Consider the following 25,970-nt stretch of genomic DNA (forward strand, 5'->3'; position numbering starts at 1 on the left):
ACACATCTTCACAAAAGAGCCTCATGTGGCCCTAAAGCCACGGCTTGAGTATCAGTGCTATAGAGGAATGGTTTAATCTAATAAAGTAAGTACGTCAGTGTTTGGTCAATGCTTCTGGTCAGTAAATCTGATCCTGTACTAAAGCCTGTTTATTTCTCTTTAAATGGAGCCACATTTGTATGGAGCATGTGTCTGTGGGATGAGCAGCAGAGCTGAGGATGTGGGTTGGTCCATGATCTACTTTGCAGTCCCAAACAGCTTATTGATGGCACCTGATTATAAACCCCTGTGAGAGGGTCTGCCCCAAGACTCAGCATGACTCAGTCAATTTCTTAAACCGAGGTAACCTGCCTTTATGTTTGGGCACAGACCTGCTTTAATTTTGAAAGAAGATAAGGAACTTCAGGGACATTAACATTTACAACATGAAAGGTACAAACGGAGGAATGTTTGATAAGGTGCAGATGACTGCTGTGTTCACTGAGCTGTCGGCTAGTTTTTAAACTGAAATACGAGATTAAGGAACAGAGGGGCACTTATTTAACATCACTGTGGCTGCAGACTAAAGAGTGCTAAAGAGACGATAAAGTAAAAATAAATCCACTAATTTTGGACCTTATTAAAGTGTCATGATCATGAAAAACACTCACTGGATTGTCAGTCTGATTGATGCCAAGAAGGAAAATGAGCTCTGAGAAGAACAGGGCTGCTACCAGGTTTCGGTGAATTGCATGGAGGTTGGAGCGAAGCCGACGCAGGAGGCACAGAAAGATGAAGGTGAGGAGGAGGAGGAAAAGAGAGACCGACAAAGTGGTGTAGGTGACAATCTTCAAGGGTAGAACGTCTCCATTCTGTAGGTCAGAGCATTAGAAATGAAGTTATTTAAGTGAAGAAGGAGAAGAGTCAGATGATGAGAGTTCAGGTTCCAGCAGTACCTCTCTCTTGGAAATGTCCATGAGCACAGCAAAGCTCGTCATGTGGTTACACCGACAGCTAATATGGCTGTTGTTCCTGTTGAGGAGCTCGCAGCCTTTAGCAGACCAGCCGCCTGTTCCTCCAACCCTGAACACAAAAACACAAACACCAGATGAACAGACTGGCTATTATTTCTCTGCCTGCAAAAGCTGACGTCTGTGTCATCTGCGTGTGCTTTAGAGTTATAAACAGACTCACGCAATGGAGTGGTTCCAGAAAACACAGACAGGTTTGGTTCTCTCCTCTGTTTCTAGCAACGTGTACTCTAAGGTGATGGGGGGCTCCAGGACAGGAGGAAGAGGAGGACCTTCACTGTGCACCGTAGCGCTCACTATGGCTGTGTTGATGACGGGACGGTTGGGAAGTCTGGAGATTCATAGAAAAAAGAAAACTTGATTAAGTGTCACCTGGATTACCTTTGACATTTAACCCATGAGGATAAAATACAGAGATTTGATAGATCAATATCTAGATTTATATCTCGATTGATAGACTTGTTAATCTTTGCATGACCAAAGAACAGATCTGTTTAGTCCTTTCGTCTCATCTATTTATTAAAGGTCAAATATCTTACCTCTGTAAAGGGGACATATTATGCAAAAATCACTTATTCAGGCTTTTCTAACAAAATATGTGCCCCTGGCCTGTCCACAATCCCCTCAAATACCAGAACCCCCCTCCACATTTCAGAAAATGCTAAAACAAGACGTTTCAGATCCATTTCCTGATAGGGGCGTGGTCAGGGGCGGAGTCAGACAGATCAGTAACATTTAAAGCCACAGACACAGGAACAGCTGGTTCTGAGCAGGGCTGAAACAGAGTGGGATTTTAGACATGCACAAATCCAATACTAGTGTTTTTTCAGCATCAAACTTCACAGACATGTTTTGAGGACCTCTGTTTCAGCCCTGCTCAGATCGAGCTGTTTCTGTGTCTGTGGCTTTAAATGTTACTGAGCTGTCTGACTCCGCCCCTCTCAGGAAATGGATGTGGCTTAATGGATGTGGCTCTCAGCTGAGAGGAGGATAAGGAGAGGAGGGTGGAACTTTCTTCCAAGCGGGGAGGGCCAACCAAATCTGGGGGCGGGGCTAACTCCCCACATGACATCATGAGGGGAAAATCTGAGAACGGCTTGTTTCAGCACACATTCTGTGAAAGCTGGGGGGGGGGTTGATTTTTCTGATTGTTGGGCAGATGGTGACAGGGCACATATTTTTGTTAGAAAACCCTGAAAAAGTGTGTTTTGCATCATATGTGACCTTTAAAAACAGTAGCTGTCTACCTCAGACTCCTCCGATCAGGGTCATATCTCTCTGGAAGGAGCTGTCCTAGTGATTTGTACACGATCACCACAGCCACTGGTAGAGGGGCGGGTGGTTCCAGGTGCCGCCGTTTCCTGTCAGATACTGCGTGCTCCTCCTGTAGCTCTGCCTGAGTTGAAGGGGTGGGAGTCGGGTTTGCTGTGAGGGGACAGGAATAGACAAACACTTGAGTAGTTTCTTCTTAACACTTTTTGAACTTGGCTGAGTAAAATGTCAAAAATTCTCCTAAGGTGTGTCAGCATTTTTACCTCTGAGGCCCTGAGTGTGGAGGTTGAACTGGGGGAAGTGGATGGAGGACCCAAGCTCTCGAGGATAGGCCTCCTGGATGTCGTGAAATCGGGGTAATGTCGCCTTCTCATGGTCTGACACATCCAAGTAGTCCACAGTCAGAACTAGAGAGCCGAACAGACGGGGAAGAGTTTCAGGGTGGCACAGGTAAGACAGGTGCGATTCTGGCTGTAAACAGTGCAGCTCGTTCACTCACTCATGTTTTCAGTGACGATGGTGAAGGGTTTTAGGTACGTTTTCCTCACGTTCTGAGCTAAGGTGTTAGCATAGCTCTCAAAGTTCCTGAGCAGGTGTGCTGTGCCCCCTTCTGTCCTCTGTATGTACTCCCAGTGCTCTCTGTTGTCAGGATGCAGCAAGGAACTACCAGCTCGCACCAAGTTCTGGAAAAACAAAACCAAATAATAAGAATGAAGCATGCAATCACATATAACCAGATTATCAGCCCCCTAAATATTAATGCAGAATCACTGAATAACACTGAGACTATCAACACTGAAATGGTGGATGAAGTTTCTTCAATCTAGGATTTTCCATGAACATTTGGAAGTCTGATTTCCCCCAGGGCAGCCAGGTAATTTCTAAAAAAGAGTACGTAAAGATGTTTGCCCCCTTTTCTACCTCGTTGAACTCTGAATCCTTCATGGCGGTGAGTTTAAACCCCGCCTGCTGGCTCTCGTACTGCAGCACTTGGTTCAAAAGCTGGGCGGCTGTCTTCACATCGTTGCCGTAGTAATGCTCCGTGTTATTGGTGGCACTGTAGAGCATGTGTGCAATGTTCCTGGAGTGTTCGCTGTCCATTCTTGAAGAGTTACGGCGCAGGTATTCATTCTGGAGGAAAGGAGGAGATGACGATGAGGCAGGTCAAGAAAAGGGAGGGCTTCATGGGTCCGATAAAAAATAAAACATTTGGTCACAACCAAGAGAAGTGGAAAAACATTTTGGCACCTAGGCCATTGCTTTATTCCTGAGGCCTGTTTTCCTGAGATAACAGCTGTTTTGTCTATCCAGGCTGCCGTAGGAGCAGCTCTGTGGGCACAGAAAAGGAAATTTAGCGCCATCTTTTGTTCTAGGTGTAGAACAGACAGGAGGCTCAGCTGCTGTGAAATAACTACTGCTCCTCAGTGAGGCAGGGAGGCGATCCCTGAGCGGGCCTTCAGTTCTGGTATCAAGCGCCTGGCTATGCAGTGGCTAGTGGGGAGGTTAACCATTGGCGGGCTAAGGCCGGCTCAGACTACAACAACAAAAACCTTGTCCTGTCCTGGCCGTCAGACTACCAGAGTGATCTCGACCGTGCATCGTACGCTGACGTCACCTCTGTCTCTGGGACTGTGTCCAAGTTCACCGGTCGTTGAGGGGACGGGGTCAAAGGGAGTCAATCACTATACGGCATAAGTGCTCTCTGTGGCTATAGCGGCCTTTAGCTCATAACAGGAGAAAACAAAGAATTATGGTTTATGAATAACAGTTATGGATGTATCAGGAGAAGGACTGACTCTCCCTCAGAGGGCTTAATGTAAGGATGTGATAACGTAAATAAAATAAAACGTACACATCAGTTCCCTGGAGGGGGAAAAAGTAGGGACTTCTACATGATGATACAAACATAAGGAGTCGTCAGGATTCACGTCGTTGACGTCAGGCCAGGCTGTCAAACTAGACACTGATGTAAGAAAAATTCTGACACCCTAGTCTAGTTGAGTCATTAGTGATGTCATACTACAAGACCATTTGTCATTCTGGATGCTCAGAGTGGAGCCTGAGGTTTGACGATGAGCTGAGACGGTGCAGTAGAACCAAAATTTGTCTAAATTCATGTAGTCTGAACCGAACTTTATGGAAAGCAACTGAAGCGTGTCAAATGGTGTACCAAAAGGCGTTTACGCTCTCCCTGGCTAGCTCTCAGCCCAGCTCCCTGTCTCTTGCTCATGCACTCACTTTGCTCTAAGTGCCCTCGGATAGGACAGTAGGAAATTTCAAAGTGGGCAGAGCATCAACCTACTGTCTTTGAATTGTTCCAAACAGCAGTGTTGACAGAGCAGAGACACTTGGCAGAAGTTTATTCATGATATCAGGAAGTGTTATAAGTGCTAATAGTAACAGGCCTGCATGTGCACTTTTAGCACAGACTCATCTATGTATTCAGGCAGACAGACAGCTGCAGGTGATAATGAGAAGGAGAGAGATCAGCTGAGAGGTGAACAGAGCACGCACGACTGACCAGTCTTCTGTTATGAGAGAAACGTTGTGTGATGCCTGATCATTCAATGCCTGATGAAAACAGCATTAAATGTGCAGAAATGTAATGCAGTTGAATGTAAGCAAGCAAAGTGTGTGAAAAGCCCTAAAGTCGAGGATGACGATCTAGAACAGGCCTGTTCAATCAGCGGCCCGGGGGCCACATGCGGCCCAGAACCAACCCTCAAGTGGCCCAGCCTGTGGTCATGCCAGAGATGCAGAGGGCGACCTGTTTCACAAGTTGTCATAAATTAAATATCAGACCACGAATCCAACACTCCACATAGCCTAGCAACAGTTTACCCACAATGCACTGTTGTTTTGAAGCGTGGCTAGCCATGCTGATAGAGGTAGCCCCAAAATACAGAGTATAAAACATTAACTGTAGCTGCAACTGTGCAAATTTAGTTTCAATGCACTTGAAGACATGCCTGGGAAAGATGTGACCAAAACTAATATTTACAGAACTTTTTCTTTTTATTTATTTTATTTCTATTTAAGTGAAAAAAAAAACATTTCTACTACCTCAAGTTGTGTTCAAATACAGCTCCGTTGTTTTGTTTTTATGTACTTTTTGATGTGCTTTTGTCATGTTTCCAAATTTAAAAGGGAGATTATGAATAAAAAGTGCATTTCTTCATCAAACTGATCTGTGTTGGTTCCAAATCAGACCAAACCAGCCGCTTACTGGGTCGGCTACATAAGATTTTAAAAACTGGCCCAGTTGAATTTGTAATTGAAAAGCCCTGATCTAGAATCTCCCTCCCCCTATAAGCCCCTCCTTATCGTCACATCCTAGCAGATCTAGATTTATGCAGAAATATCAGATTAATAAATTAAGTGTCTGGATTATTCTGAAAATACATTTTATAATCAAGAAAGGGTTTCTGGTAAAGAAGTTGAACAGTCCTGTTAAAAACCTATGAGACATTACTGTGAGTATCTGAAAGCAGCTGTTTACAGATTTAAACTTTTCTGTGATTTCTATTTTATATAGTGTTCAAAACTCTTAAAATAACTCTTAAAACAGAGCTACACTAACATCAGTGATGTAGGGCCGACTCTGGACACGCCACCCTCACCACCCGTATTTTTAAGGACCGATACAACAGTCAGAGGAGGAACAACTTAATATTCAGAATGTTATTCTGCCATTGTAAATATGACTTTATTTTTTAACAGCTGTTTAGAACTTAAATTGGTTTGCATAGGAATGTGGTGGAGTTTCCCAGCATGCACCATTCTTTAAACGTTTAACATTGAATATAACCATACCTGAGAAACACTTCAGCCTGAGAATGACAGAGCAGGTATTTTAGTTACTGACCAGTTTCTGCAGGTGGGAGAAGGTAACAGTGGTGCAGTTGAAGAGTTCAGGTGACAGCCAGCCCTTCTCATCACTACAGTGGCGGATGGCAGTACCTGCCAAAATACACATTTCAAAGATTACAATTTAAGACTTTCAAAGGCGTGCAGAAGGCATCATTAGCAAGAGAAAGGTTCAGATCAGCAGTTTTGATCTAGCCATAGCCATGTTCTCCACTTATCCAACACCTCATACTGGTGCTTTACACTTTCACACTGATCTGACTTCTCTGGGTCACAGCTGTGATAAAGGGTTAATGGTGAAGGATCACAGTCATCCATTCAGACAACATTTCCATGCTAACAGCAGGAGCTGCAGATTATCTTCTCCATTCATGTGATGGCTGCAGCAGCCAGGACGTTTACAGGTTCAGTCTCTCGCCCATGAACACTACATGTGGGCCGTGCTCAAGGTGCAACACAAATTCCCCCGGTGTCATGGCGGTTGCTTTCTTTCCCATCAGCATTGGGACCCCCCATGGTGTGTCCTCTCCCTGCTGCTCTTCACCCTCTACACCCCCCTAAGGGGGCCACAGTTCTCAGTCTTTCCGTGACGGTGATCAGCGTCCAAACGGGAGCTGGAACAGCTGATCCTCTTTATTCAGAACCATTAGAGGCTGAGCACAGTGAAGACCCCGGAGATGACAGTGGGCTTTAGGAGAACCCCACCCCTGAACAGTACAGTGTTTCAGGACCTGAATTCAACCTTAATCCATGGGGAAGCTGGACTTGGCTGCAGTTCTGTGAGATTTTATCTGAAAGGTTTATTTAGGTCATCTACAAAGAGGCCTTAGGGATAGAGTTCTCTGTGTTTGAGATAATAACTGAAGACCTTCACCACGTAAAGGCTCTCCTGATCACATTTATAAGTGCTAGTTTACACTCCTGATGTCTTCTGATCAAACATAGAAGCACTTACCAATGGATCCTTTGGGACAGTTCATCGCTGCAGGGCGCCCAAACTTGGTCTTGGGCCACCAGATGCCTGAGTCGAACGCCTTTGGACAGCCCTCATACACCACTGCATGGGACAGATAACACAGAACACACATTTATATATGAGGCACAATGTTTAGAGGCTAAAGACACAATAAAAAACTTAGGCCAGAACTCCTCAACACCTTGGTTCCACTCTCAACACTTCAGCGCTCTTTTACACTTTACAATAAAATAAGTCAGACAAGGAACCAGATCAGGCTGAGAGATCTTTAACCATTCCTTTTTTAAGCATTTTTGGATTTATTAATCTCTTGGACAAATAAACAGGCACCTGCAAAATGTCTACACCTACTGCCACAGACCTGCCTCATCAAAATGAAGACCGCAGTGGACGTCACTCTTCTGAATTTAAACTTAATTTAATCAACGCGTGATTTTTGACCTCTTAGTTTAAAATAACTTCTTTTTCAAAAATTAAGAAAGCATCTGTGAGATCTTTTAAATGAAACGACAGCATAAGAAAGTCATTCCTGCTGTCGTAATGATGAAATGATGGTTTAAGATGCTGTCTGACAGTTTACAACAGAAAAATACCCCAAAGTTGAGGATTCTGCTCATGTTTCTGCTCTCTCTGCGGGAGTGTTTGGAGTCGTATGTGCTACTCAGAATTTGTGGCTAGACTGGATGGACTTTAACCACTCATCCTCCATGTTAACCCATAGGGACCCACCGTAACACAGGTGTCACATGACCTTTAAATGCTAATTCATGAAGATTCTGAGTGAAACACACTGAACCTTCTTGGTTACATGACATGGGGGGGGGGATATAGGGGAGAACTTCCTTGGGCCCAGCCAAATCATGATCCATTCTAAAGTTTAGCTGTGATAATCATATTTTATATGATTAGAAACAGAAAAGTTGCAAAAATGACCAGATATTGTAAACAGGGCTACACATTGACAAAAAAGAGTTAAAAGTGGAAGGAATTGATTGGATGTTGGAAAAAAAGTGGCAATGAATGGAGACAGCAGTGAAAAGTGTTCAAAAGAGACAAAATGGGATAAAAGTGGCAGAAATTTGCTACCAAAAAAATGTAACAAGGCGGAGAGATGGGTGGAAAATGGACCAAAATGGGTTGAAGAGGCAAAATGGGCAACACAGTGGCAAAAAAGGGTTAAAACAGCAAGATAAACTGGTAAAAACGTGACAAAAATGAGTTTAAAATTGGAAAAAATAGCTAAAAGTAGCATACAGTCACTGATTTTTGTTTATTTCAAATAGGCAAAAAATGGGTTACAGAAATGCACAAAGGGTATAAAATAGGAAAATGGTAGGAAAATGTTGAAAAGCAAAAATACATCTATAAATAAACGTATTTAGCCTTTTGTGGTTACTTCTTCAGCCCTCAGAGATAATGAGTTTATTTTCAGGTCTGCGACTGTGATCATGCTTCACTTTTTTCTCTAAGAATTATTCATTAGATAAAAAAATCTAGAAAATCATGAAATATAAAACTTTCCATATATAATAAAAATGAACCAGCATACCTTCACATCCAGTGGGAGTGACCTCAGCAAAGGGGTTATCACAGCGGTTACACTGTCGCCCGATGACTCCTCCTTTACACGGGCACTGCCCAGTGACGGGGTCGCACGTTCGAGACTCAGAGCCAACAGAGAAGCACTCACAGGGGTAGCAGGCATGTTCCCCCTCTGGCTGATAATGGTTCTCCTGCAGGAAAATGGAAATTAATGGACAGGATGTTTTAGGAAAAAGCATTCAAGGGGCTGCGTTGGTAAGATAATAGGAAATGTGCCTTAGTAAAATATTCAAAGATACTGGGCACACCAACTGCTAATTCCAGCAGCATCAGCTAAATATCAAAACCAAGGGACTGGAGAGCTTCTTAAACTAGTACTATTAGTAAAAAGACAGGATAAATATAAAGAAACAGAGGCAAAAACCTTTATTAAACTGACCTCAGCACATTTCAGAACAGAACTGTCTCAGTACAACCAGCTGGAGAGAACAATACAGGAAACTGCAGATTTTGAGTTTTTTCTGTTCTGAGCATATTTAAGGTTCAAAAATGCTTTAAAAGGAATGCATTATCAAAAATCTCTGGATCCCTGAACTAAATGGTTTCATTCTACCTTGCAGCGACATTCTCCACTGGTCTTGTTGCAGTCTTTGTGGAACCCTCTGCTGGTATCACAGTTGCACGGTCCACACATGGGACTGCCCCACCAGCCTTGGGGACACGGCCGCTCCACTCTGACATGAAAGAAAAACCCATCAGTAACAGGGCCTGTAATGATACTTTTACCTAAACTGTCAGTGTGAAAATCACTCTCAGGATAAGTTTAATATATCATTTATCTATAATCCTCCCCTTTGCTCTTCCCCTTTATTTAAAATGGTAAAACTGAGTTTGTGTTTGATGAATTCCATGATATTAGTTCATTTTCTTTTAGGTTTTTCTTGGAAAAACCGTCGTCTTTGTTGCCTCGAGTAAACTTCCTCTACCACAGAAGTGTCAAACCCAATCACAGCAGGGCCCGAATTCTGAATCTGGGTCCAACCTGAGGGCCGGGCAGGGTCCACATTTAACCATAAACTGTCAGCCTCATCTTCACCAGCAATGAATTATGGGGGAAAAACACCTTAGCACTGATGATAAATCATTCTGAGATTGGAAAAGGTCAAATTTAAAAGATTTAAGGTTAAAAATCTGAGATAAAAATTCAAATGTATTAACTCAAAAGGTTAAAACATGGCATCTAAAGTTAAAATAATGTTTTATAAGGCAAATATATATGATATAGAGAGTTGACATTATGATCCTTAACAGTCTAAATATGAGAGAAATTCAAAATCATTGGTTCAAAACATCAAAGTGTGAGAAAAATATTTCAATTTTGAATTTTAAAGGTCAAAATATGACTTAAAAATTAAAAGTGGGGATCTCAAAGGTCAGATTATGAGATACAAGTCAAAGTACGGAGCTAAAAAGGTCAAAATGTGAGAGAAATTTCATGATCATGAGTTTTAAAGGTCAGAATATTACTTTAGAATTTAAAATGGAGGATTTAAAAGGTCAAATTATGAGATAAAAGTCAAAGTACGGAGCTAGAAAGGTCAAAATGTGAGAGAAATTTCATAATCATGATTTGAAATGGTCAAAATATTACTTAAAAATGTTAAATTGAGGGTCTAAAAGGTAAAAAAAAAAGATAAAAAAAAGTCAAGATTGTTAATTGAAAAGGTCAGCATAAGAAATAAAAAGTCAAAACCATAACTTTGGGTCATAACTGAGATACAAAATTAAGAATATGAAATGAAAGCATGAATGTATTTTACCACATTCCTGACTTTTTATCTAATTATTTTAACGTTTGACTTTTTCTTATTTTTATGACTTAAGGATATTTTAGATCTTTAGGGTGAATTTTAAACTTTTAACTGGAGGAAATCTGCAGACCTCAAAGTGAGACAGCTATGATAAAAATATGATAGGGTCTGGTGGGCCTGGTGTAACTGTACCACGGGCCGGATCTGAGTCCTTGAGTTTGACACCCCTGCTCTACGAGGTCAGGACGGGGAATCTGGTGTAAATCATTCATGAATACTCCTGTGTGTCTTTGTTTTCCTTCAGGAAGAGGCGATACTTGGCTGATCTGATAAGTGGAAGTATGAGGGTAGCGGTGACTAAACACTCATGGAGCAGCTGAGGCCAAATCCCACATCCTGTTTCAGACATGGACTTAGCGTGTCAGGATTCAGAGGAGAGGCAGCCAGAGAGACACATGCTCACACCTTTACTGTGTTTGAACCTCTGCATACGACACCACTGGACTCAGCTAGCCGACTAATTCAGCTGCTCTGCATAACTCACACCTATGATTGTCTAAAAAGACTACTGCGCTCACAGGAAGCATGGCCCATCTTCATAGACTACAGACTGAGGACATTACTGCAGGCTCGAGAGCTTCTACCTAACATGCACTGAAGAAGAAGTGTTTTACATCTGGCTGAATCAAAGTCTTCTCAGTAAAACAGGCGGCGGTTGACAGAGGCGGGGGCGTACTTGTTTTCACAGTACTGTCCGTAGTAGTTCTGTCCACATTCACAGGTGTAGCCGTGAGAGGAGCTCGGCTTCCGGATGCAAGTGGAAACATGCTCACAGGGATTGAGCTGGCAAGCGTCAACGCACTCCTTACCAAAAAACCCTGCAGAAACAGAGCGAGGATTAGGCTTAAATAATCTACTGACTCCATACAGGTCAGATTAAGGTGACTGACTTGTTACCTGGGTCACAAACACAGGTGTGTGTGCTCCAGTCATCGCTGCAGTGGCTGTTCTCAGGGCAGATGCTGGAGTCACAGGGGTCGGCCAGGTCACAGCCCTCTTCTACGCGGATCTTCAGGGCCTGAGCCATGTTCACATTGGCCACATTGGTGGAGGTCTCTCCCAAACGCACCCCCTACCAGAAAGCACACATCTGTTATACCAGGGGTGTCAAACTCAGGCACAGCAGGGGCTGGAATCTGGATTCAGGTCTAACCTGAGAGCCTACCAGGGTCAACGCAACCTTAAACCTCATTTTCACCAGTAATAAAATATTTAAAAAACAGCACTGATGATAAATCATTTAGAAATTAAATAAAGTAAAATGATGAGTTTAAAAGCTCTAAACCTGAGATAAAGTCCATCTTATTAGTTCAAAAGGTCAGGACACGATAATAAAAATAGTAAAATAATGTCAATAAAGGTCAAAATCTTGAGTTTAAAAGTCAAAATATGTCATTGAATTTTAAGCTGTGAGTCTGATAGGTCAAAATATGGGATTAAAAAGCCAAAGTTAGGAGTTGAAAATGTCAAAATATGAGCTAGAATCCAAAATGATGGCTTAAAAAGTTAAAAACAGGACTTAAATTTAAAATTGAGAATCTGAAAGGCCAAAATATGATATAAAAATTCAAAGTTATTAATTTAAAGTCAAATTTGAGAAAAAATGGAAATCATGGGTTTAAACGTACAAAATATGGGATTAAAAAGATAAAATAATGAGTTTAAAAGATAAAAATATGGCTTAAAACTTAAAATTGTGAATCTAAAAGATAAAAATGTAACATATAAAGTCCAAATTATGAGTTGAAAAGGTCAAAGCGTGAAATAAAAATTCAAAATCATAAGTTTGAGTCATTAATCTGAGATGCAAAATTGAAATTATAAATAAAAACACAAATTAATCTCTTTTCCCACACTCCTGACCTTTTATCTAATTTTTCGTACTCTTTACTTTTTCAGATTTACGGCTTAAGAAGGATATTTTAAATAATCAAGCTGAAGTTCACATTTTTATACTGGAGGAAATCCGCAGACCTCATACTGGTGGACCAGTTAGAATACAAATATGATGTGATCTTGCAGGCCAGATTTGGCCCCCGGGCCTTGAGTTTGACACCCCTGGGTTATACAGAAGGAGACTTTGAAGAAGAAAGAACCAGGAGGCTCAGAAGAGAGTGAAAGTGATGTTTAATGAAACCAACCTGGATGCAGCCAACAAATCCTCTGCTGACATGGTTCCCGTCTCCAGGCAGGCCTCCTACATGGAGGGTCTGCAGCTTTAGCCCTGGCAGCTCATTGCCGATCTCTACTGACTTCTGCTTAAAAACAAGAGTAGAGTTAGTGCGTGTTTCTAAAATACTAACAGACACGTGTCTCTGCAGGCTCTGTGAGGTAGACTGCCTGTACCTGGTACACGTCGTAGTCCAGGGACACAGCAGCCATGTATTTGATGTCCTTGCCATCTTTAACACTTCTCAGTTCCACCAGCAAGTGGTGCCACTCGCCGTCATTGACCCGGACCTGGGGGAAGCCCAGAGAGGCCACTAGCTGCTGTCTCAGCAACACCTCCATACGTACCCGCTGCTCACTCACCTGGATGCATGAAAAAAACAATTATGGAGGCTTTACATGTGAAACTGAGAGGAAGCTGTCCTTTCTCTTCAAACTATTTTCTAGGTTAAGAAATTCAGTCCTAGAATCCTGTCAGATCTGGTTTTACATAGCCATCATATTTTAACCTCCTGAGACCTGAGCTTCTGCTTAGAATGCATTTTTAGTTTCTCCCACCTATTTGGATAATTTGGACCAATATCAAGAAAGAAAGAAAGAAACTACCTTAAAATGTCTTCAAATTCATAAACTTATTTTTAAAGTTTCCCATAAAAGACACCCTAGATTTTCTTCAAATATTCCTCAAATGTTTCAGCGAAACTTTATCAAAATGCTTGAATTTTAATAAAAAAGGCTTCAAAAAATTTAGCTTGAATTACTGAAAATAAAAAGAAATCCCAAAAATGTCAATGCAAATTTTCCAAAATGAACAAAAATATCCCCCCTGATTCCATGAAAAATGATGGAAAATTTTCCAAACATGCTAACAAATACCCTGAAAATTCTGTTATATTCTAGAAATTTTAAAGGATAACACACTTCTCAATGCTCAATCAAATTCCCAAAATTAAAAAAATACATTTCTCAAGTTTTCATGAGCATACTTAAAAATTGAGAAGCAACTTTTTCCCAAAAATTACAAATACATTTCCAAAGTTAACACAAAAATGACTTAAATTTTCAAAAACAATCCCCCAAAGATGGGAAAAAAACTTTTTTTAATGCAAATACTCAACTTCACTGCAAACACACTTCCAATGAAGCTCTCAAAAATGCAAAAAATATCAAAAATTTTCCATCAACATTCTTGAAAAATTTCAAGATATATTCCTAAAAATATCTATGAAATTCCTGATGCTTCCATAGCAAATTCTCCCAGTACTTGAAGAAAATTTCTTAAAGTTGAGTGGACAGTCCAGACAACTTCTCCAAAATTCTCAAAGTGGAAATTTTGTTGCTGGCAAGCCAGGATGTAATGTCCTCATATGTGCATGCAGGGTCTTTGGAGGTTAATCATCAGGGTGTGTTTTTACCATAAGGGTGATGGTGGATGACGGTCCAGCGTTGGCCTGGATCAAGGTCCCAGCAGGCTGCCTGGTGCGGAACATGAGGCCCATGTACCAGGGAACTGCTATGGTGATGTCGGTGTCACTCCAGGAGACCAGAGCCTGGCCGTCGAAGAACTGAGGAGCCGGCATCACTAGAAGAGAGGAGGAAAGTCCAAGACCTCAGCTGTAGAGAAAAACTACTGCTCTAAAGTCCTCTGAGTGGCACTGAGAATAAATCTGTGTAAGATGTTTCTGGAAGACTGGGAACACTTATTAGAAGCCTTGGAATAGCAGTATAATACGAATGTGAGCGGCCTGGGTTTCACTGTGGGAATGTGTGTTCTTTACTGTGTCTCAGATATGTATGACTCATGTGCAGCCAGCACCAGCAGCTAGACTAGACCAGTCAGTCAGCTGTCCTGTCCAGCACAATGATCCATCAGGACAGAGGGTACCGGGACACAGCCGTGTAAAGGGCTTTCTAAAAGTTATCCTGCATATAACCTCTAAAACTGCTAATAAAGACAAGAGAGAGGAGAAAGAAAACAAAAATACATTTAGAAGCTATAACCCAAAACTAAGATGGAGAAAACTCCCCTAAAAAAAAACACAAAGGCCACTGGGCTGATGTGAAAGAGAAACCAACATGGCAGAGTAAAGACCCTCAGCGCCAACATCCATCTATCTACAAGTGACGGGTAATTCTCTCAGAAAGTTTAGAAATGCTGCAAACTCCCAGATTCAAACGCGAGATAACCCAGAGAGATCAGTGTCTGATGGAGAGATAATGAGTCAGCTGCCTCAGCCACACACACCTGAACCTACACCCATGGATTCACACCTAGTGAGGGACCAGCATGATCTCCCTCACTGATACTCCTCAGTCTTACTGATCCCGGCAGCGTAGACTGGTTTTGGGTACATGGAACGTCACCTCTCTGGCGAGGAAGGAGAGAGCCTGTGCGGGAGGCGGAGCGTTACGCTCTTCTACTCTGGAGTTGCCCAGAGAGGCGCAGGGCAAGTGTGGGGGTACTCACGAACCCCCGACTGGCAGCGTCTGTGTTTGAGTTTTCCCCAGAGGATGAGGGTCACCTCTCAAGCAGGGAGGAAGGCTCTGACTGTTGTTGGTCTCTGGGTGCTGTCCTGGGAGGGGTGCCATCTGGAGACTGGGGGACTTAAACGCCCATGTGGGCAACGATAGATACAACTGAGGGGGGTGACTGGGAGGGACAGCCTTGGACTTTTGTGCTTGACATGGACTGTCCATAACAAACACCATGTTTGAACATAGGGATGCTCATAAGTGGACTTGGTAGCACACTCTGGTGAAGAGAGGAGTGGAGTCAGCTGATCACCACCTGGTGGTGAGTTGGATCCCTGTGAGGTCTCCAGAACTTCTTGTGCATCCCTGAAGAGTGTTGGGACATGGAATCTGAGTGGCCCATGTTCACAGCCTCTGTTGTGGAAGCAGCAGATAGAAGTTATGGCTAGAAGGTCATTATTGTCTCTCATGGCGGCAACCCCAGAACCCGCTGGTGGACACCAGTGGTGAGGGAAGCTGCCAGGCTGAAGAAGGAGGCCCTTTGGGCTTGGTTAGCCACGGGGTCACCAAAAACAGCTGACAGGACAGCTCTGAATGCTGTGGCTGTTGTGGAAGTAGTCCAGGAGAATATGGAGAAGGACTTTTAACAATCAACTCTGCTGCACATGATTATTTTAAGGCCTGTTTTGACTGTAGGACTTTGGACTGTGTGGTTACAAACACGGTTTCATATCATTTAGCTCCCTAACACTAAAGGGTAGATGTTTCAAAGGTATAAAAAATACAATGGTACAGTCACATATGTGCACACAAACAATTATGAGACATTACAGCTAGTCTTTAATCTACTTTACAGAGCGAAGTCCCAACATGAAAAAAGCCACTTTTCTGATGCTGAGCAGCATGTTTGACAGGTTTACCATCTTATTTTAGGTTGTTAACATGCAGCCATGTGGTAATCAGCACTATGCATAGAGAAATGTTGTGATTGTAATGTCTTTTTTTTTGCAGGACTACCAGATTTTTGACCTAATGACAACAGTTCTGTCCTCTGAGGCAGCATTAGAGTTAGAAGAATGAGAACCTCCATCACCAGCCAGGTAGGCAGCTTCACAGGTACATGATTGACTGATTTTAGCGGCATAAAGACACCGTCTCTGGTTTTATGTAGCAGCTGTGTGTAAGGACGCCTCAAACCAGATCTGTCATCTAAAAACAGGGCAGCCAAAACTTTTCCTCAGTTTGCTGTGATCCTGGACCAGTTTAGATATTGGATACTGAAGTCCCACTGGTTGGCTGGTTACCTCATAGACAAGAAAGCTAGAAGTGGCATTCACACCTTCAAACATTGTGTGAAACGTTGCCCTGGAGCAGCTGATCAAAGTTCTCTCCTTACTGCAGTGGAACAGAAGTTTGGTGTGAAAATAATATCCCTGTTGGCTGTAACTCCATTATCATCCATCCGTCTGTCGACATGTTTGTTCCTCCGTCTATCCAACTCATACTGTTGGTTATTCAGTCTCTGCCTGCATGGTGACTCTGGCCCAGTGGGTCAGAGGGTCATGGGTTCAATCCCCATCTACTGTGTCAGTGGTATGCCAGAGTGTATGAATGGGATTAGTTAATACTGATGCCTACATAGCCACAAATGCTCCATCTATCAGATAGCACCTTTGGTTTGAACCCACCCATTTTACATGTGAGCAAAAGTGACTGACAGGTGTGACCTATTACACTGATTATTCACAGTAGTGCTAACTGTCTACACTCAGTTTCAGATTGGCCTGTGCAGACTGCATTTATAACTGCATTTATAACCAGAGAGCAACTGTGAAGCTGAGAGAAGATGGAAAATCACTCAGAAAACACTGACCATAGCCAGAATGACCAAAGGTCGTCATGAACTAAAGCACAGAGGCTACACCAGAAGATGCTAACCACTCATCAACATGAAGAACAGGAAGGCCAGGCTGAAAATGACCAAAAAGTACAGAGACGAGCCTCAAACATTCTGGGACAAAGTTTTATGTACTGATGGGACAAAGATGAACCTTCACCAAAGTGATGGGAAGACTGAAGTTTGGAGAAAGAAAGGATCTGCTCATGATCCCAAACATACAAGCTCATCTGTGAAACACAGTGGAGGTAATGTCATGGCTTCTTCTGGGACGGGCTCATTACCCTTCATTGATGCTAGCACTACTTTTGAAAGTAACTGGTCAGATTATTGCGTTACATCCAGTTAAAACTAATGTGCTAGAGTACTTTTGCATTAAAGACACCTAAACCCTTTATCTACTCGCTGGCTAAAAAAACCACATGTAACAGCCTTTGGATGTGTAGACTCTAGTGTCACTGTACAGCCTTATTTACAGCCCATAATCTGAACCCCTGCAGCCTAATAACACCACCAACAGACATGAAAATGTTTACAGCCCTTTAACATGCTCACAATCTGACAACAAGCTGAGCAGATGCATACAGAACCTTGTAAACGCTGTAAGTAATATCCGTGTGGAACTGGAATGGTTGCACAGCTGATTCAACGAAAACAAAACAACTTAGGTTTCACCAGGATGCTGTTGTTGTCCCTTTAATCCAAAAATCCACCATAAAGGGTTAATTCCACAGTGTCATGCTGCTCTCTGCCATCTCACCAGCTCAGTAAGACAGCGGCGTGTGCGTACTGACACCCACAACTTCTGCAGTGCCAGCATGCATAGAGGAAAGAAAGAAGGACAGACCGCTCAGATCCTTCCAGGAGCTTCTTTGTTTCTTCTCTATTCGTCGCCACACAAGAGGAAGGAAATGGGGATGTTTTTCTTTTTCTTTAGATTACTTTTAGGAAACCGTAACTCATAATGGATTACTTTAGTTGTAAAACGAACAAGTTCCATTACTTGTTACAACAAAAAGTAATCTGAGTACTCTAATGGATTACTTTGTGACGCGTAACCCCCAACACTGGATGTAACACATGACGGTGGCAGCAATTTGAACTCAGAAGTCTACAGAAACATTTTATCTGACAATATAAAGAAAGATGAAACCAAACTGATGAGAGATTCCTCATCATGCAGCAAGAGAACGACCCAAACACACTGGCAAAACAACAAAGGAGTTCATCAGGAGCAGGAAGTGGAAGGTTTTAGACTGGCCAAGCCTCTCCAGACCTAAACCTCATAGAGCATCTAACCTGCTAAAGAGGAGACTGAAGGGAGAAACCAAAACAAACAACAACTCAGAGAGGCTGCAGTGAAAGCCTGGAAAAGCACCACAGAAGAAGAATGCAAACGTCTGTATAGGACACATGAAAGAAAAGTCACCTGCTCACAACATTACATCTTCTGTGAGGTTTAGAAATAAGAGTTGACTGTGCATTTTCATTCCTGCAGCCATGCAGCACCCTGATGTTTCCCTTTAGATTCATCTGTAAATTTTAGTACCACTACAGAGTTTGTTTATACTGTGTGAATGCACCAAACACTGATGTCAGGAGGTAATTCACAGATGATCAGAGGTCCACGGGTCATACTAGTCCTGTGTGAATAGTACTTTACTGTAAACAACCAGAGACTCTCCGAGGAACGGATTTACCAAGGGCACACCTGAATATTAGTGCAAATGTAAAGGTTTCTAAATATCCATATGATGACAGAAAATCTTTCTTTGAATCCTAGAAATTCCATTTTCCAACATGAAATTTAAATCAGAGCAAAAGCGTTAGTATGTGGATGTGATCAAACAGTGAGTAAAATAAATCCTTTTAGGGAAGAGAAAAAGATTTCTCACCTTGTTCACAGTTCTTGCCTCCATACCCGGTGGGACAGTCGCAGCTGTAGGTCAACCACTTACTGACACACACTCCTCCATTCTGACACACCTCACTGGTGCAAAAGTTTTTCTTTGCTGGACAGCCTGATATAAAAAATACAAAATATTAAACATCTGCATGAACCGTTGATCCAGCTGTTTACTGGAGAGCTCAGTCAGGAAAATAAATCTAATAAGCATTTATTCTTCTAGCAGAAGAAACTGAAGCCATGCAGTCTGAGTGATAACACACTCTTTAAAGGACATTAATGCTCTGGAAATACTTCACTGGAGGCTAAAGACGTCCCTCTATCAGTCCTAACCTGCTACGGTGCCGTTGTTAGCGATGTAGCTGGCCATGTCGATGGGTCTGCTGTCAATGCTGAGGTTTCTCATGCAGCCCATGAAGTCTCTGTTCCTGACTGGGAAGTCCTCAGGTAGGTTGGGAACTCCACCTAGCAGAAGGGGTCCTGTCAAGTCCAGGGACCTGTAAAAGCACAGAAAGAAAAGGAATCACAGTAAAATCTATCCATCATGTTCCTAACACTTTATATGTTTAAGCAGGAGCGGGGCATGCCTGTATCCTGGTCCGGTTTACTTTAACACCCGTCCTAAAGATGCTAACTGTCTCTGTTCTTTCACTGGCTCTATGACCAGCAGAGCTGTCAGACCCACCAAGAACCCAGTTCACCTACCAGGGCCAGCTGAGGTTAGCTTTAGCATTAGCATGGAAACCTGTTGTAATGATAATGTGTTTGAATGAGTCTCAAAGCTACCTGCTAGCATTAACATGAGCTTTAGCTTTAGCATTAGCATGGATAACTCCTGATGTAATGATAATGTGTTTGAATGAGTCACAAGGCTACCTGCTAGCATCAACATGAGCGGTTAGCTTTAGCATTAGCATGGATAACTCCTGATGTAAGGATAGTGTGTTTGAATGAGTCTCAAGGCTACCTGCTAGCATCAACATGAGCGGTTAGCTTTAGCATTAGCATGGATAACTCCTGATGTAAGGATAGTGTGTTTGAATGAGTCACAAGGCTACCTGCTAGCATCAACATGAGCGGTTAGCTTTAGCATTAGCATGGATAACTCCTGATGTAAGGATAGTGTGTTTGAATGAGTCACAAGGCTACCTGCTAGCATCAACATGAGCGGTTAGCTTTAGCATTAGCATGGATAACTCCTGATGTAAGGATAGTGTGTTTGAATGAGTCACAAGGCTACCTGCTAGCATCAACATGAGCGGTTAGCTTTAGCATTAGCATGGATAACTCCTGATGTAAGGACAGTGTGTTTGAATGAGTCACAAGGCTACCTGCTAGCATCAACATGAGCGGTTAGCTTTAGCATTAGCATGGATAACTCCTGATGTAAGGATAGTGTGTTTGAATGAATCACAAGGCTACCTGCTAGCATCAACATGAGCAGTTAGCTTTAGCATTAGCATGGATAACTCCTAAAATAAGGATAGTGTGTTTGAATGAGTCTCAAGGCTACCTGCTAGCATCAACATGAGCGGTTAGCTTTAGCATTAGCATGGATAACTCCTGATGTAAGGATAGTGTGTTTGAATGAGTCACAAGGCTACCTGCTAGCATCAACATAAGCGGTTAGCTTTAGCATGGATAACTCCTGATGTAAGGATAGTGTGTTTGAATGAGTCTCAAGGCTACCTGCTAGCATCAACATGAGCTTTAGCTTTAGCATTAGCATGGATAACTCCTGATGTAAGGATAGTGTGTTTGAATGAGTCACAAGGCTACCTGCTAGCATCAACATAAGCGGTTAGCTTTAGCATGGATAACTCCTGATGTAAGGATAGTGTGTTTGAATGAGTCTCAAGGCTACCTGCTAGCATCAACATGAGCGGTTAGCTTTAGCATTAGCATGGATAACTCCTGATGTAAGGATAGTGTGTTTGAATGAGTCTCAAGGCTACCTGCTAGCATCAACATGAGCTTTAGCTTTAGCATTAGCATGGAATATCTCCTGATGTAAGGATAGTGTGTTTGAATGAGTCTCAAGGCTACCTGCTAGCATCAACATGAGCGGTTAGCTTTAGCATTAGCATGGATAACTCCTAAAATAAGGATAGTGTGTTTGAATGATGCACAAGGCTACCTGCTAGCATCAAGCATGGATTACTCCTGATGTAAGGATAGGGTGTCTGAATGAGTCTCAAGGCTACCTGCTAGCATCAACATGAGCGGTAGCTTTAGCATATACTGGGTCATGAAGGATAGTGTGTTTACACCCTGAACGCCTAGAGAAGGCATTAACATGAGCAGTTAGCTTTAGCATTAGCATTGACTACTCCTGAAATAAGGATAGGGTGTCTGAATGAGTCATAAGGCTACCTGCTAGCATTAACATGAGCTTTAGCTTTAGCATTAGCATGGATAACTCCTGATGTAAGGATAGTGTGTTTGAATGAATCACAAGGCTACCTGCTAGCATCAACATGAGTGGTTAGCTTTAGCATTAGCATGGATAACTCCTGATGTAAGGATAGTGTGTTTGAATGAGTCACAAGGCTACCTGCTAGCATTAACATGAGCTTTAGCTTTAGCATTAGCATGGATAACTCCTGATGTAAGGATAGTGTGTTTGAATGAATCACAAGGCTACCTGCTAGCATTAACATGAGCAGTTAGCTTTAGCATTAGCATTGACTACTCCTGAAATAAGGATAGGGTGTCTGAATGAGTCTCAAGGCTACCTGCTAGCATCAACATGAGCGGGTAGGTTTAATATACTGGGTCATGAAGGAAGCTGCTTACACCCTGAACGTCTTATGCACCAGGCATCAAAGAGAAGGCATTAACATGAACAGTTAGCTTTAGCATTAGCATTGACTACTCCTGAAATAAGGATAGGGTGTCTGAATGAGTCACAAGGCTACCTGCTAGCATTAACATGAGCTTTAGCTTTAGCATTAGCATGGATAACTCCTGATGTAAGGATAGGGTGTCTGAATGAGCCTCAAGGCTACCTGCTAGCATCAATATGAGTGGTTAGCTTTAGCATTAGCATGGATAACTCCTGATGTAAGGATAGTGTGTTTGAATGAGTCATAAGGCTACCTGCTAGCATTAACATGAGCTTTAGCTTTAGCATTAGCATGGATAACTCCTGATGTAAGGATAGGGTGTCTGAATGAGTCATAAGGCTACCTGCTAGCATTAACATGAGCTTTAGCTTTAGCATTAGCATTGACTACTCCTGAAATAAGGATAGGGTGTCTGAATGAGTCACAAGGCTACCTGCTAGCATCAACATGAGCGGTTAGCTTTAATATACTGGGTCATGAAGGAAGCTGCTTACACCCTGAACGTCTTATGCACCAGGCATCAAAGAGAAGGGCTTTTAAAGGATTGCAATGCAATGCTGCACAAAGCAGTCTAATGAAGGCAGTGACTGTGATTATTAAAGCAAAAGCAGATGAATGCATGACACTATTTAGTTCCCAAAAGTACATCAGAAGTGCATCTCCTTTCTTTATCATTATTTTGTAAAGACGTCCATTAAAGTGGAATGTAAATATGGCTGCACCAGCAGAATAGTAGAGTTACTGAGGAGGTTAATAATGTGACTAAACAAATCCCAGAACAGCTTTTTTCTGCTCCCACATGCATTTGGCATTACTTTTGCTTCTGTGGCTGTTAAACCAAATGACATAGGACGGAGACATGTTCAGGGAGAAGCTATGCTTAACTCAGTTTAAACATATTCTGTTGTTGGGGGTAATCGTCTTTCTGACTTGATGGTCAGAGTAAAACTTAACTGAAACTTGCCATAAGGCCTGCTCTGCTAGCTGCACCCTTGTTTTTATTTCCCTCTTTGTTGGGTTCCTGTCAGACCCGGTGGTACTCAACCAATCAGATCTCCTTTCTCTACATTAGTTTAATATTTACCTTAAAGACAAGCAGAGAGACTTTGGAGTTTAGAAAGTCCCCTGAGCAAATCTAGCCCTGCCCATAGACAACATCTCCACTCAGACTGAAAACACTAGGACTCATTCAGAACAAAGCCGTGGTTTTCTTCCATAGCTCACTTCCCTCCCAACACCTAAAGAATATTTCTGTGTCTGTGCTTTATCACATAAAAAGCTGCTTGTCTGTGTCACATATCCCCATGGAGAGGTTTATATGTGTTAAAAACAGCTTGTTTGAATCTCCTCTCCACTTCACAGCTTCTGTGACTGGAGCAACGAGTTTGTGAAGGAATGTAACCTCATTAACTCCTCTCTGAAGTTTCTCCCTCTGTCCCCACCCTCTGCACAAATGTGCCTCAGCATGCTGGCTCTGAAAAGCCTCCCATGCAATAAAAATAAAAGTAATTTGCATGCGGTAAACACATGATTATTCAGACGGAGCCTCTGCTGAGAGGATGCTAACATGAAGGAGGAGCTGAGCGCTACTTTAACCACTGACAGAGGAGCACACGAGTCTGGAGCTAAGGGGATTAACGTTGGAGACAGAGGAAAGGAGAACTTTTACGTCTTTTAATTCTCTGTTTAGAATTCTGAAAGGCAGACATCAATACGCAGCGCCTCCTCTGGTTTTCAGCCTTTTCCTGGGTTAATTAGCCCAGCTGGTCCAAAGTTAAACAAAAACACATCTAGGATCATCCTCACACAAGCGAACCAAAGAGCAGCCATAGCTACACCTGGCCTCATCATGCATGTGCACGTGAACGTTCTCCAGAAGTTTACACACATCCCACCTGTTCTAACCGCTATCAGAGATTTGTTCTCTATCAGCTGACTGCCCAAGTAAGGTTTATAGTCCTGCATATAGTATATACAGTATATAGTCCAGGATCCAGATGAAGCTGAGTCTCTCATCTTCATGTCTTTTCAGCTAAAATCCATCATGGATTTTAGCATCATCCATCACCCCCGCTTACTTCTTCTGTCCCGTTTGGGTGCCCTGGGCAGCACAGGAGTAGTTTCCAATCTGCTTCCCAAAGCGAATGGCCATGGAGATGTCACAGTCATCCACAGCCACCACAGCCACCTTCTCTCCAGACGGTCCATGAGGGGTTCCCAAACGCCCAATGTTTGGCTGAAACGACACAGAACAAATATTAATTAGGCACTTCATTTCTGATCCTAATGTTTGTCTGAAAGGAAATCATGAATATTATAGATTAAACTAGAACTCATGCTACTATTAACATGAGAAGCTAGAGTGAACTAAGGAAGCAAGGATTTCTAATTGGCCACAGCTTTAGTTCCTCTTTAATGTCTGCAGGAACTGAAGCTGAGGTGAGGTGGACCGACTCGGCCTGTGAGCCTCATGTACTCACATGAACATAAACATGTAGGAGCCATCCCCACATTCACACACTGATGGCTGAACTGGGGCATCATAACGGACTTCACCACGCTGGTGCAGCAGCAGGAAGGATTTCTCAAACATCTCACACGTGTCTTCTTTTTCTATACCTGATTATCTTCAGTACAGTGTACTGTAAAATAATACTAGCTTTTTTTCAAATCTTATTTTTCTTTTTTTATTTGAATGTGAGAAAACTGTCTGGCTAGCAGCGATGGTGTTTGATCTCTACTGAAACCACGTCTAGCTGACTTCATGATTGAAGCCAGAGTTTGTGGGTCTCCCTCAGCTTAACATGACAAAACTTCTATTGTGCAGTAGCCCACGCCGAATAATTACAAAGAAGGCTAATTCCTTCATCAAGGCCTCGGGCCGACAATGTTGATCTGAGAAAATGTGGATCAGCTTAGACAAACAGGCGGCTAAACAGCTCCGGTTTTATATTTAACCTGAGACCAAAGGGCAATGCAGGATTTCCTTAACCAGTGGTCCTCAAATGGTGTGGCAAGGCATGCTGGGATTTCTTGAGCCAAGTCTTGGAGTGCTGTGGGAATATGCACAACCACAATTACAACAACTATACAATAACTTCAGTTCAGTCAGGACTGCTTGATTTCTTTATTATTAAATTTGCACCCATTGCTTTGATGCATTGGACTGTTCTGAGATCCCCCTGCCAGTGAGAGGGACGTCTGGGTGGACCTGCTTAGTCTGCTGCCACAGAAACATGCTGAGGATGGTGGATAGATGCTAAAGAGAGCATGGACGCTGTCTGACTCAGAACAGAGCTGCAGTCTTACTGTGTTACTGAGCAGAACGACGGTCCTGGACCGGCCCAGAGGAGCTGAGCTGGTACTTCTACTCTTCATTTGTTGTTGACATGCTGTGACTTCAGTGTTGGACTAAATCCTACATGTGTCTTTTCGTACTGCCTGTAAAAAAAACAGCATCAACAGGAACAGAACAAACAAATAAAAAGAGTGAACTCTAGGTTGGGCTTCACATTTAAACTACTAGAGTTGACTTTAGACGAACATTTATTCAGATTTGGATATTGTCTAAAAATAAATGGAACAGATAAATGATAATCAGTCAGCACAGTTGAACCCCCCACAGGTCAGACTGAGCTCCATGTAGGACCTCCTCAGCATTGCCTGTGAGCACGCATGTGTGCAGCAGGACAGCCTAAACTCTGGCTGATGATTATGTTTGTGAACAGGAAGGATGTCTGAGGAATGCATTAGGAGTTTAGTGAGAATGTGGCCGGCTTAAATGTGTGGGGAAGGAAGCGGCTGGCGAGGCTGCAGACAGCCACACGGCTCGTTGTGATGATAAAGAGCACGCAGTCTTTATTTTGTTTGGGCTTGTCCAGGATCTGCACGGTTCCTCAGACTCCAGGATGAAGATTACAGCAGAACCATGTTTGAAAAGGTGATCTCCTCGTATCTGAAGATGTAAAGAAGGCCCCTGATTGGCCTGTGTCAGTGCAGGAACACAAACTTAGACAGGCACTGAGCCTGCTGCTGGTTTCTCTGAGTTTAAGAAAGGGTTTTCTGCCATGTCATGTTCAGGCTCTAGTTTGTTCTACCTGTTAACAACATGTCCACATTACCTCACCTGCCCTCTGGCTATG

General features: G+C 42.6%; 1 protein-coding gene across 1 annotated transcript in view; it reads right to left on the bottom strand.

The window, feature by feature from the left end:
* celsr1a (cadherin EGF LAG seven-pass G-type receptor 1a) overlaps nucleotides 1–25,970 on the bottom strand; it is a 118,330-nt gene that overhangs the window by 15,861 nt on the left and 76,499 nt on the right. Inside the window, exons 8-26 of the mRNA XM_041780661.1 lie at nucleotides 23,907–24,064; nucleotides 19,316–19,479; nucleotides 18,972–19,097; nucleotides 14,123–14,289; nucleotides 12,885–13,070; nucleotides 12,680–12,793; nucleotides 11,436–11,610; nucleotides 11,215–11,356; nucleotides 9,281–9,401; nucleotides 8,675–8,858; nucleotides 7,105–7,206; nucleotides 6,148–6,242; nucleotides 3,204–3,413; nucleotides 2,782–2,965; nucleotides 2,546–2,689; nucleotides 2,258–2,435; nucleotides 1,174–1,341; nucleotides 936–1,062; nucleotides 651–851 (exon numbers count right to left, since the gene is read on the bottom strand). Coding sequence (XP_041636595.1) covers nucleotides 651–851; nucleotides 936–1,062; nucleotides 1,174–1,341; nucleotides 2,258–2,435; nucleotides 2,546–2,689; nucleotides 2,782–2,965; nucleotides 3,204–3,413; nucleotides 6,148–6,242; nucleotides 7,105–7,206; nucleotides 8,675–8,858; nucleotides 9,281–9,401; nucleotides 11,215–11,356; nucleotides 11,436–11,610; nucleotides 12,680–12,793; nucleotides 12,885–13,070; nucleotides 14,123–14,289; nucleotides 18,972–19,097; nucleotides 19,316–19,479; nucleotides 23,907–24,064 — 2,946 coding nt within the window. The remainder of the gene's footprint in view (nucleotides 1–650; nucleotides 852–935; nucleotides 1,063–1,173; nucleotides 1,342–2,257; nucleotides 2,436–2,545; nucleotides 2,690–2,781; nucleotides 2,966–3,203; nucleotides 3,414–6,147; nucleotides 6,243–7,104; nucleotides 7,207–8,674; nucleotides 8,859–9,280; nucleotides 9,402–11,214; nucleotides 11,357–11,435; nucleotides 11,611–12,679; nucleotides 12,794–12,884; nucleotides 13,071–14,122; nucleotides 14,290–18,971; nucleotides 19,098–19,315; nucleotides 19,480–23,906; nucleotides 24,065–25,970) is intronic.

Source organism: Cheilinus undulatus, linkage group 23 (assembly GCF_018320785.1).
Source record: "Cheilinus undulatus linkage group 23, ASM1832078v1, whole genome shotgun sequence".
Classification (NCBI taxonomy): Eukaryota; Metazoa; Chordata; class Actinopteri; order Labriformes; family Labridae; genus Cheilinus; species Cheilinus undulatus.